Source organism: Oncorhynchus clarkii, chromosome 24, assembly GCF_045791955.1.
Source record: "Oncorhynchus clarkii lewisi isolate Uvic-CL-2024 chromosome 24, UVic_Ocla_1.0, whole genome shotgun sequence".
NCBI lineage: Eukaryota > Metazoa > Chordata > Actinopteri > Salmoniformes > Salmonidae > Oncorhynchus > Oncorhynchus clarkii.
Window position 1 is genome coordinate 16,039,671 of NC_092170.1, and position 13,233 is coordinate 16,052,903.

General features: G+C 44.0%; 1 protein-coding gene across 1 annotated transcript in view; it reads right to left on the reverse strand.

The window, feature by feature from the left end:
- Positions 1–3,124, reverse strand: part of LOC139382425 (short transient receptor potential channel 4-like) — a 37,191-nt gene extending 34,067 nt beyond the window's left edge. The window contains exons 1-2 of the mRNA XM_071126468.1: positions 2,966–3,124; positions 1,624–1,842 (exon numbers count right to left, since the gene is read on the reverse strand). Of these exons, the coding sequence (XP_070982569.1) occupies positions 1,624–1,842; positions 2,966–3,124 (378 nt within the window). The remainder of the gene's footprint in view (positions 1–1,623; positions 1,843–2,965) is intronic.
- Between the last annotated feature and the right edge of the window lie 10,109 nt (positions 3,125–13,233).

Here is a 13,233-nt window from a genome sequence, read left to right on the forward strand (position 1 = left end):
TTAATGAAGAAAACTCCAATTCCCTTTTGAGTTTAACTAAATCAGAGGACCGCCCATGAGCCCAGTTAGGGTCGGGCATCCTGGGACAGGCCCTTTTCTGCAACTCCTGAATAAAACCCCAACTTTGAGAAATTCTCACTAGACCGTGTTTTTCTCCATTACGAGAGGACAAAGGTTGAGACGATTGCTGAATCTTTTAACCATACCACGTGGTTAAACTCTTAGACTATCGATACCGACAGAATAAGAACAAGTCTTTGATATGAGTCTGCAGATAGGAATTCGGTATCATTGAATGCGAAGAACGACAACCGCAGAGACATCCATTCTACAACAACATGAATGAATGTCACTCTGAACTACCCACGACAGAGAGAGAGAGAGAGAGAAGACGGAAACTCTCTAACAGAAACTAACTTATCAACAGCGATCAAGACGACACATGGAGCGTAAATATATATATTGATTGCAATTGTTCCCGAATGAGTGAGCGTTCATGTACAAAGGATTAGCATTTCAATTGTTATAATTATCAACTCTGTAGGGACTTCTCAGTCGACCCCCACTTCCTTTTTTGTCTAACAAGCCGCCATGCCAGTTTAGCACACTAGGGCACATTCCCCTATAATTTCTTGTAACCATTTTTACTCTGTTTGTTTGTGTGTGCACTTCTGTGATTGTTTAGTTAGTTAATAAATAAATTATTTAAGACAATTGATGTATGGATGACTCATAGTGAAGACTGGGTTCGTGCAGATAACCAACAATTTACGACGTTTGGAATGAGACTAACGTGAGGTAAAATAAATAATTCATTAATTCAGAAGACTATTGATCAGATATGAAAATATCTGAAAAGTTAAATTAGGAAAATGATAACTTTGTAATCTGAATATTTTCCTTGGTGCCCGACTTCCTAGTTAATTACAGTTACATGATTAATCAGTTTAACCGCGTAATACTAATTACAGAGAATATTTGATAAAAACTAAGTCTCATTTAATGATAGTAAAGACAAGACAAATGTTTGTACCATGTTTTGTGCTGCTGCCATGTTGTGTTGCTACCATGTTGTTGTTATGTTGTGTTGCTTCCATGCAGTGTTGTCATGTGTTGCTGCCATGCCATGTTGTTGTCTTAGGTCTCTTTTTATGTAGTGTTGTGTTGTCTCTCTTGTCGTGATGTGTGTTTTGTCCTATATTTTTATTACATTTATTTACATTTTGAATCCCCTGTCCCCGCAGGAGGCCTTTTGCCTTTTGGTAGGCAGTCATTGTAAATAGGAATTTGTTCTTAAGTGACTTGCCTGGTTAAATAAAGGTTTTAAAAAAAGGTTGTTAAAAAATGTATCCTTATAGGAATGAGTATGTGCCTGGTAGGGCATGTGCTAGTGTAATGCACAGGAAAAACAACAGGGCATATAGTAGAGACTGTTCTATGTCGACATGTCAGGTCTAAGGCCTTTCTCAAGACCAGTAAAGCAGGTAGCCTATTGGTATGTGATAACACAAGGACAGTGTGCTGTATGCAGGTGAATGTAGGCTAGTCACCCCTCCACCAAGTGACTATAGCCAACACTCAACAACAGGGTGCCATTTGGGAAGCACGCTGTAACTATCCTACCTGTTTCTCCCCGCTGGGCTTCTTGTGGTTGAGCAGGAGTTCCACGGCCCCCACCACCTCTTTACGGATGGCGTGTAGGAGAGCATCACCGACGTACACGTTATAGGTGAGCAGCAGCTCTATAATCTCCAGGTTCTCATTCTCTATAGCGATCAGCAGAGCTGTGCGGCCCAAAGGGTCTATACAGTTAATGTTGATCCGGAAGTATATCTCTGCCTCCTACAAGCGGGGGGGGGGAAATGACAACGGATGATTACTTAGTTTTACGGTATCAAGATAGCAAATTGCATCATGTTTATTGATATTGTACTTGAACTGAGACTTATTTATCCCTCCCTCCCTCCCCTCTTCCTGTCCCTCCTTCCCTCCCCTTTCCTGTCTCTCTCCATTCCTTCCTCCTTTCCCTTCACTCCCTCCCTCCCTACCTCCCTCCCCTCTCCCTCCCTTCTCTTCCCTCCCTCACCTCTTACCTTTCTCCATCTCCCATCCCTCTACTCCCTCCATCCCTACCACTATAGCTTGTTTGATGGAAGTATAGTATGCTTTCTCCTACCTCAATCTCCCCCTCCCTTCCTCCCTCTCTCCACCTCTTTCTCCCTCCCTCCCTCCCTCCCCCCTTCCTCCCTCATCCCTCCCTCTCCTTCCTTCCTCCCTACTTCCAGAGACCGTTTGACTGAGGCATAGTCTCCTTTCTCCACCATCCCCTCCCTTCCTCCCTCCCCTTTTCCTCTCCGCCCTGCATCCCTACCTCTAGAGCCTGTTTGACTGAGGCATAGTCTCCACCATCCCCTCCCTTCCTCCCTTCCTTTTCCTCTCCGCCCTGCATCCCTACCTCTAGAGCCTGTTTGACTAAGGCATAGTCTCCACCATCCCCTCCCTTCCTCCCTCCCCTTTTCCTCTCCGCCCTGCATCCCTACCTCTAGAGCCTGTTTGACTGAGGCATAGTCTCCACCATCCCCTCCCTTCCCCCCTCCCCTTTTCCTCTCCGCCCTGCATCCCTACCTCTAGAGCCTGTTTGACTGAGGCAAAGTCTCCACCATCCCCTCCCTTCCTCCCTCCCCTTTTCCTCTCCGCCCTGCATCCCTACCTCTAGAGCCTGTTTGACTGAGGCATAGTCTCCACCATCCCCTCCCTTCCTCCCTCCCCTTTTCCTCTCCACCCTGCATCCCTACCTCTAGAGCCTGTTTGACTGAGGCATAGTCTCCACCATCCCCTCCCTTCCTCCCTCCCCTTTTCCTCTCCGCCCTGCATCCCTACCTCTAGAGCCTGTTTGACTGAGGCATAGTCTCCACCATCCCCTCCCTTCCTCCCTCCCCTTTTCCTCTCCGCCCTGCATCCTTACCTCTAGAGCCTGTTTGACTGAGGCGTAGTCTCCTTTCTCCACTGCTCCCAGGTAGTTCCTTTCCAGGCCAGACAGTTCAGACTCGGCCCTGACAATCCTCAGAGGGATCCGGTCCCTGTAGGAGGAGTTGTCTGTCCTCCGGTAGTACAGTTGAGACATCGATGCTACTGCTAGGCAATCTCACTCACCTAGACAGGTTAGATTAGATAACATTGATTACCCCTTATCTACATTTTGGGGAGGCAGTGGACAGAGACAGGGACACAGATCAGTAATGGTTGGGTGAATGGTTTGGTTGCTAGTAGGAAAACTACTTCATGCAGACTGGACTCTCTGGACAGACGTTTGGTCATTTATTTACATCTTTGCACCTCCAATAAGTATAATATGTTTTTTTGTGTGTCAACATTTGTATTTATGTTGTCATTTTTTCGTTAGTGAGGGGGGGTGGGGGCTCTCATATAACTTAACTTGCATATTCAGTTCATATCGTATTTAATTGTGGACTGCCACTCCAAAATAAAAATGTAACATTTAAAAAAGTACATATATACGAAGTATTGATCATTATGATCATATTAAATTGTTTAAAAAGTAAAAATACATTTAGTATGTAGAGGGATAGAAACAAAAAGAAGTGAGCCTCCACCCCCAACCACCCATCCATTCCCCCAACCCCACTCAACCAACATGTCTCCATGTCTTTTACATAACTCATCAGTGTCATTATTCTCCTAACCATCCAGGCTGTATCACATCCGGCAGTGATTGGGAGTACCATAGGGCAGCACACAATTGGCCCAGAGTCTTGGCCCAGAGGTCTGGCCGGCGTTGTAAATAAGAATTTGTTCATAACTGACTTGCCTAGTTAAATAAAGGTATAACACTTTTTTTGCATTTTTAAAACCACCAATGTAAATTCTCCCTGTAATTCTCCTTTGTTGTTAGCAGGCACAAAGCAACCTGGTCTCAGAGAAAGACACAATATAATACTAAAGTATTATACATAGTATAATACTAAACTCAGCAAGAAAGGAAACATCCTCTCACTGTCAACTGCGTTTATTTTCAGCAAACTTAACGTGTAAATATTTGTATGAACATAACAAGATTTAACAACTGAGACATAATCTGAACAAATTCCACAGACATGTGACTAACAGAAATTGAATAATGTGTCCCTGAACAAAGGGGGGGTCAAAATCAAAAGTAACAGTCAGTATCCGGTGTGGCCACCAGCTGCATTAAGTACTGCAGTGCATCTCCTCCTCATTGACTGCACCAGATTTGCCAGTTCTTGCTGTGAGATGTTACTCCACTCTTCCATCAAGGCACCTGCAAGTTCCCGGACATTTCTGGAGGGAATGGCCCTAGCCCTCACCCTCCGATCCAATAAGTCCCAGACGTGCTCAATGGGATTGAGATCCGGGCTCTTCGCTGGCCATGGCAGAACACTGACATTCCTGTCTTGCAGGAAATCATGCACAGTACGAGCAGTATGGCTGGTGGCATTGTCATGCTGGAGGGTCATGTCAGGATGAGCCTGCAGGAAGGGTACCACATGAGGGAGGAGGATGTCTTCCCTGTAACATACAGCGTTGAGATTTCCTGCAATGACAACAAGCTCAGTCTGATGATGCTGTGACACACTGCCCAGACCATGACAGACCCTCCACCTCCAAATCGATCCCGCTCCAGAGTACAGGCCTCGGTATAACGCTCATTCCTTCAACGATAAACGTGAATCCGACCATCACCCCTGGTGAGACAAAACCACGACTCGTCAGTGAAGAGCACTTTTTGACAGTCCTGTCTGGTCCAGCGACGGTGGGTTTGTGCCCATAGGTGACGTTGTTGTGATGCCTAGTGAGGACCTGCCTTACAATAGGCCTACAAGCCCTCAGTCCAGGCTCTCTCAGCCTATTGCGGACATTCTGAGCACTGATGGAGGGATTGTGCATTCCTTGTGTAACTCGGGCAGTTGTTGTTGCCATCCTGTACCTGTCCCGCAGGTGTGATGTTCAGATGTACCGATCCTGTGCAGGTGTTGTTACACGTGGTCTGCCACTGCGAGGATGATCAGCATGCCTAAGGCACGTTCATGCAGATGAGCAGGGACCCTGGGTATCGTTCTTTTGGTGTTTTTCAGAGTCAGTAGAAAGGCCTCTTTAGTGTCCTAAATTTTCATAACTGTGAACTTAAATGCCTACCGTCTGTAAGTTGTTAGTGACTTAACCGCTGATCCACAGGTGCATGTTCATTAATTGTTTATGGTTCATTGAACAAGCATGGGAAACAGTGTTTAAACCTTTTACAATTAAGATCTGTGAAGTTATTTGCATTTTTACAAATTATCTTTGAAAGAAAGGGTCCTGAAAAAGGGACGTTTCTTTTTTTGCTGAGTTTATGTCCTCCAAATATGATAACTTAAGTCATCCAATGTGTACATACTATACGTCCTGTAATTCATAGGATATTGTATGACTGCTATTCCATTCATTATGTAATGTGTAATACTAAATAGAGTGAGTCCGATTTACATAATAAATCTTACCCTGAGGCCAGGTTGACTTATTCTGACGTTCATGGCAGTAAAGCAAAAAATGTAGCAGAATCTAAATCGACACAAATCCAGAGTCTAACAACAATGTCAGCAAAGCAATGATATACATTTGATGGTTAATTTAATTATGTATTAGTTTATTATCAAATGAATATGATATCAACTGCTGGTAATAACTGAATTTGGCTAAAGCCATTAATTTCCTCAAACGTTCAATGTGGTTGTTCGCAGGGCATCCCATCGATGCCAATATACTATACAAATGCATTATACACGCAAGCAAAAAGACAGCTGAACTTACCCTCTCAGTCCTGTACGTTTTGACTATGACATTTGATTGTCAAAAAATGAAACACCTCTCTTCCATTACTTGAAACACATAGGCCTACAACAGCAGGTCTTCTGTGGGTTGCGGAACAGAAATAGGACGAAGAAAAACTATTCCACCTTGTTCCTTTGTGTATTCCAGTTGACAGTAGTAGCATATACTGAATAAGGAGCCTAAAGTAACAACGTTATAATTAGAGCAAGCTAATAGTGTCGCGATCAAAGATATTTGCAAAATAAATGATATTACAGAATTGTCAACATAATTCCATCAGAATTATCGGGACTCGTAAGCATTCAATTCAGTAGAAGGTGTGATCTTGGATGTTTTAAAGTGTAAGAAATCCACCCTCGTTCAAAACATTCGCAAACACGCAATCAAGCCCGTTTGAAGAGACGCACACATCCTCTTCGCTGCCTCCAGCTTCGCGCGCTCTTCGGTTGATAGACTACAGGAGCGTCTCGTGACTCAGTAGGAGTGTGTTTGTTCGCAAATGAAAAGCATGCAGGGGTAACACGGACGCACAATCCACTATCATCCTTTGAGATGCATGTCCATGTGAATTGTTTGATTGGTAAAAAAATATTTTATAATTCCAAGTAAAAGCTTGTTCCAGCCAGAGACAACATTACAGGGAATATCCAAACCACTGCAAATTTAACTGAGTGACCCGTTTCTAATTTAAGCAACACTTTTTCCAATACATGTAGTGGAGAAAAACATGACTTTGAACTATTTCATGAGGTGTAACAGGTGGCATTGCATTTGTCATGGGATGTTGATGCAGCTAATGAAGTGAACAACGTTATTATGCTCCTCCAGACACAATAACTTAATTTGGCTCCTTCTGAATAAAGTAGAACTAAGAGAATTGTGATGGCTTTCAATTTGGAGCCACTGGATAGCGTTAGGAAGACTGAACAGAGGGGATGGAGAAGGCAGAACTATAGAACGTTCCTAAGGGAACTTAATATTGTAAATAATATTGTAAATTCCAATGTCAGCCAGGTGACATTCTTACTGAAGCAAACAGAGAGACAGACAATAACCTCAGTGCAGGAGGACAGGAGCTGAACATAGTAGTGCATTTCCCATGGCTCTGACAGTTTAACACATGTTCGTGCTGAACAGTTGTCTTTATCACATTAGAGGAGAACTGAAGAGGCGTAGTTGACTAATTTAATTAATATTAATAATCTGATTGAGTTACATTCAATTAGTTTAGTTAGGAGGACTGAGAAACAGAAGAAATTGCGTTAGGACTAATGAACCTGATGTTGGAACATTTAGTTGGGGACATGCAACATTTATGTTCTGTGCATTGTGTCCTAAAATCTTCAGAATTATTTGTCAATTTCTATAATCCTTACAGCATTTACAATCAGCATGTACTGTAGATGTGCTCACAGTCTTAGTGAACATCTAAGAGCACCTTATCAAGTCCCTACAAGATAAAACTGGAGAAGCTTTTCTATAGAAACAACCTACATAAGATGAAACACTGTACAACCAATCCTTACAATAATTAAGAGTCTACTTTGTTTTACAAGCTCATGTAAACATATGACAACATCAGGTTCAGGAAACAGCAGAGGGAACACCCCCCTATCCACATCGATGGAACAGTAGTGGAGAGGGTAGTAAGTTTTAAGTTCCTCGGCGTACACATCACAGACAAACTGAATTGGTCCACCCACACAGACAGCATTGTGAAGAAGGCGCAGCAGCGCCTCTTCAACCTCAGGAGGCTAAAGAAATTTGGCTTGTCACCAAAAGCACTCACAAACTTCTACAGATGCACAATCGAGAGCATCCTGTCGGGCTGTATCACCGCCTGGTAAGGCAACTGCTCCGCCCACAACCGTAAAGCTCTCCAGAGGGTAGTGAGGTCTGCACAACGCATCACCGGGGGCAAACTACCTGCCCTCCAGGACACCTACACCACCCGATGTCACAGGAAGGCCATAAAGATCATCAAGGACAACAACCACCCGAGCCACTGCCTGTTCACCCCGTTATCATCCAGAAGGCGAGGTCAGTACAGGTGCATCAAAGCTGGGACCGAGAGACTGAAAAACAGCTTCTATCTCAAGGCCATCAGACTGTTAAACAGCCACCACTAACATTGAGTGGCTGCTGCCAACACACTGACTCAACTCCAGCCACTTTAATAATGGGAATTGATGGGAAATGATGTAAAATATATCACTAGCCACTTTAAACAATGCTACCTAATATAATGTTTACATACCCTACATTATTCATCTCATATGTATATACTGTACTCCATATCATCTACTGCATCTTTATGTAATACATGTATCACTAGCCACTTTAACTATGCCACTTTGTTTACATACTCATCTCATATGTATATACTGCACTCAATACCATCTACTGTATCTTGCCTATGCCGCTCTGTACCATCACTCATTCATATATTTTTATGTACATATTATTTATCCCCTTACACTTGTGTCTGTCTATAAGGTAGTAGTTTTGGAATTGTTAGCTAGATTACTTGTTGGTTATTACTGCATTGTCGGAACTAGAAGCACAAGCATTTCGCTACACTCGCATTAACATCTGCTAACCATGTGTATGTGACAAATAAAATTTGATTTGATTTGAGGTTATGTTCTCCTCACTGTCAGCATGGACAGTGAGACAGAGCAGAGGCACGAGTTGTGAATGTTTCCCATCAGCCCGGCAGCAGGGACATGACTCTGCAGGCTACACATCTTCAAAAAAATAAGGACAGTCAGGAGGACAGAGCACATCCAGAGTTGTTGAAAATGTCCCAACGTCAAGACGATGCTTCACTTCTTTAAACAAGCTGACAGTTAAGAGAGGATAGGAGAGGACAGGATAGGGAAGTTGATGTGGCACATGCTCCATCTCTTAGACTAATTATTTTATAAATTCCTCTCCCACAGTGAGGAGTCCCTCTCCCACAGCCATGACAGAGGCAGTAGGAGACAGAGTGAGGAGGTCCTCTCCCACAGCCCTGTCAGAGGCAGTAGGAGACGGAGTGAGGAGTCCCTCTCCCACAGCCCTGTCAGAGGCAGTAGGAAACAGAGTGAGGAGTCCCTCTCCCACAGCCCTGTCAGAGGCAGTAGGAGACGGAGTGAGGAGTCCCTCTCCCACAGCTCTGTCAGAGGCAGTAGGAAACAGAGTGAGGAGTCCCTCTCCCATAGCCCTGTCAGAGGCAGTAGGAAACAGAGTGAGAAGGTCCTCTCCACAGCCAGTCTGGGCACCAGTCTGTTTGTCCTGTCATGCCACTCCTTGCCACACTTTGTCATGTTTGGCATGGCAAGAAGTTCACATAAATCAAACTTTATTTGTCACATGCGCCGAATACAAGTGTAGACCTTACCGCTTTACTTACAAACCCTTAACCCACAATGCAGTTACAGTTACAATGATGAGTTGGAGCCCTCTTTATACAACTGTCGTTCTTACACATAATTTGATCAAATTATCATTTGATCATTCAGAACTGATGTGAACTTGTTTTCTTCATTTCCATCACTGTCCCAAAACAACATTCTTAGGCTGTGTCCCATATGGCATCCTATTCCCTACATAATGGGGAATAGTATTGTCAAAAGTATTGCACTACATAGGGAATAGGGTCCCATTTGGGACGCGACTGTAATTGACCTTATGTTTGAAAGAACAGCAATCTTTAAAACAGCCTCCTGACGTCTGTTCTCCCTTTGCATCTAAAACCATGGAACTGACCTAAAAAAATTATAAGACCTTGTGACGCACCACAGATAATGTCTAATAGGTTCTCCAATGAAATGGACATAGATTGATTTAGCGGATCCTCTGTGTTCGAGGCATTCACTGAAGTAACTGGCCTCCATGTGCCCTTTAAAGGCACAAAGCAGTTTTGTATATTTTATTATTTCATTTATAGGGAATAATAGAGGCCTAAAATACATCTACTCAGCCCAGTTTTGAACCACTCTTTCCTCCGTAGCATTGGAAGCGTACGTATGGAAGCAGGACGACAATTGTTTGGGCCTTGTGTTACTAAGCTCTGGGTTGTGTCTGTGTAGACAGGTTATACCAAACCAAAACACACAGCCACTCCCGAGGAACTCCTACCCCATGACCAGATGATAAGGCTCAGATAGCTTCAAGGTTTCCATCTCTGCATCCCAAATAGCACGCAGGCCATTTATACACACTTTTATTCTGTATTGTCAGTCAGCATTCACTCAGTGTTATATTAACCTCTATCTTCTACTGCTACCACCACATTAGTATCATGATATCATGGCAGCTTTTAGCGGTTTGAGAACCCCTCTGTACCCAGATAGGCTTTACCGGCTATGTAATATTTATTAAGCACCAAGGCCCGAGGGGCTGTGATATATTGCCAATAAACCACGGCTAAGGGTTGTTCTTCAGCACGACCCGAAGCATTGTAATTATGCCATTGTTGACAACATAACTGACTGACTGGGCTCTTTGCTGGAGAAACCATTATTGTCGTTTATAAATATAGCTGGTTACATTCTGTGGCATCACCTGCAGTTGTTGCCATGCCGATGCCATGTTCAGGAAGCGTCTTATTGATGCGGTTCAGTGCGTCTCATCTGCATATTAATTCATACGAGGGGATTCATTGTTTCCTCTGTCAGTACAGATGGCAGACAGAACCATAGGATAGACCTCAGCAGATTGACACCTTAATCCCTTGCCTGCTAATCATCTGGTAATAGCTAGCGCCATTCACCATCTGACTCCAAAAAAATATAATTTTTTGAAAAGGTCCTCTCCGCAAGCCAGAACTTACTAAAAAAAACTCTAAAAAATAACATTTTATTTATTACATGCACCAAATACAACAGATGTAGACCTTACCCTGAAATGCTTACTTACAAGCCCTTATACAAAATATGCTAAATAAACTAAAGGAAAAATAGTAACACAATAAAATAACAATACCAAGTCAATGTGCAGGGGTACAAGGTAGTTGAGGTAATAAGTACATGTAGGTAGGGGTAAAGTGATGTGTGTGTGTGTGTGTGTGTGTGTGTGTGTGTGTGTGTGTGTGTGTGTGTGTGTGTGTGTGTTAGAGTCCAGTGAGTGTACATTGAGCCTGCACAAGACAGTTAGTACAAAAAATTCTAATAAATAATAATAAATAAGGGGGTCAATGCAAATAGTCTGGGTAGTCAGCAGTCTTATGGCTTGGCTGTATAATCTGTTAAGGAGCCTTTTGGTCCCAGACTTGGCGCTTGCTGTGCAGTAGCAGAGAGAACAGTCTATGATGTCGGTGGCTGGAGTCTTTGACAATTTTAGGGCCTTCCTCTGACACAGCCTAGTTTAGAGGTCCTGGATGGCAGGAAGCTCGGCCCCAGTGATGTACTGGGCCGTTCGCACTACCCTCTGTAGCGCCCTGCAGTCGAATGCCGAGTAGTTGCCATACCAGGCAGTGATGCAACCAGTCAGGATGCTCCTGATGATGCATCTGTAGAACTTTTTGAAGATCTGAGGTCCCATGCCAAATTTTTTCAGCCTCCTGAAGGGGAATAGGCGTTGTCTTGCCCTCATCAGGACTGTGTTGGAGTGTTTGGATCATGATAGCGATGTGGACCACAAGGAACTTGAAGCTCTCGACCCGCTCCACTACAGCCCTGTCAATGTGAATGGGGGCATGCTTGGCCCTCCTTTTCCTCAAGTCCACAATTAGTTACTTTGTCTTGTTCACATTGAGGGAGAGGTTGTTGTCCTGGCACCATACTGCTAGGTTTCTGACATCCTCCCTATAGGCTGTCTCATCATCGTCGGAGATCAGACCTTCCACCATCGTGTCGTCGACAAACTTAATGATGGTGTTGAAGTCGTGAGTGGCAGGGCAGTCATGGGTGAACAGGGAGTACAGGAGGGGACTGAGCATGCACCCCTGAGGGGCCTCCGTGTTAAGGGTCAGCGTGGTGGATGTGTTGTTGCCTACCCTCCCCACCTGGGGGTGGCCTGTCAGAAAGTACAGGATCCAGTTGCAGAAGAAGGTGTTCAGTCTCAGGGTCCTTAGCTTAGTGACGAGCTTGGAGGGCACTATGGTTATGAATGCTGAGCTGTAGTCAATGAACAGCATTCTCACTTGTTCCTTTTTTCCAGTTGGGAAAGGGCAATGTGGAGTGCAATAGAGATTGCATCATTCGTGGAACTGTTGGGGCGGTATGCGAATTGGAATGGGTCCAGTGTGTCTGGGATGATGTTGTTGATGTGAGCCATGATAAGCCTTTCAAAGCATTTCATGGTTACAGATGTGAGTGCTATGAGGCGATAGTCATATAGGCACGTTTCCTTGGCGTTCTTGGACACAGGGACTATGGTGGTCTGCTTGAAGCAAGTAGGTATTACAGACTTGGTCAGGGAGAGGTTGAAAATGTCAGTGAAAAAACTTGCATACTGGTAATCGGTCTGGCCTTGCAGCCTTGTGAACGTTAGCCTGTTTAAAGGTCTTACTCACATCGGCTATGGAAAGCGTAATCCCACAGTCATCCGGGACAGCTGGGGCACTCATGCAGGTTCAGTGTTGCTTGCCTCGAAGCAAGCATAGAAGACATTTAGCTCGTCTGGTAGGCTTGCGTCACTGGGCAGCTCGCGACTGGGTTCCCTTTGTAATCCATGATAGTTTGCAAGCTCTGCCACATCCGACGATGTGGTTGTCTGGGTTTGTTGGTTCTCATTCAGGGGGAACTTGATAAAAAATATCCACTGGAAAGTATTGTGAATAAACTTTTCAAAACGCTGGTAATGCCGAATTATATCACCTGAAGCTCTCTGATACACCATAACTCATATTTTACCTTTATTGAACTAGGCAAGTCAGTTAAGAACAAATTCTTATTTTCAATGGCTGTCTAGGAACAGTGGGTCAACTGCCTGTTAAGGGGCAGAACGACCTTGTCAGCTCGGGGGTTTGAACTTGCAACCTTCCGGTTACTAGTCCAACACTCTAACCACTAGGCTACCCTGCCGCCTGGAAACATTTCACAACACTTTTGTACTAGTCGTCAACAATTTTGATTTCGGAACGTTTTCTTTGATGTGAATTATATCATTATTATCTCCATGCAAATCACTTTGTTAGTTACAGTGTAATGGAGATAATGATTTCAGGGTGTTTCATCAGTAGGATCCGCTAAAGCCACACAGATGGAGCTCACACTGGTGGTGAGAATAATAATATCATTATTGAGAGATAGCTGTACATCCTCTACAGTAGACGGGTACTTATCTCTCTCTCTCTCTCCCTCCATGTCTCTCCTGCACTCTCGTGCTCTCTCTTGCTGCCCTGTCATGTTTCTCTCTTCAGGCAAGAATCAGACACTTCCATCCTCTCCTCAGACA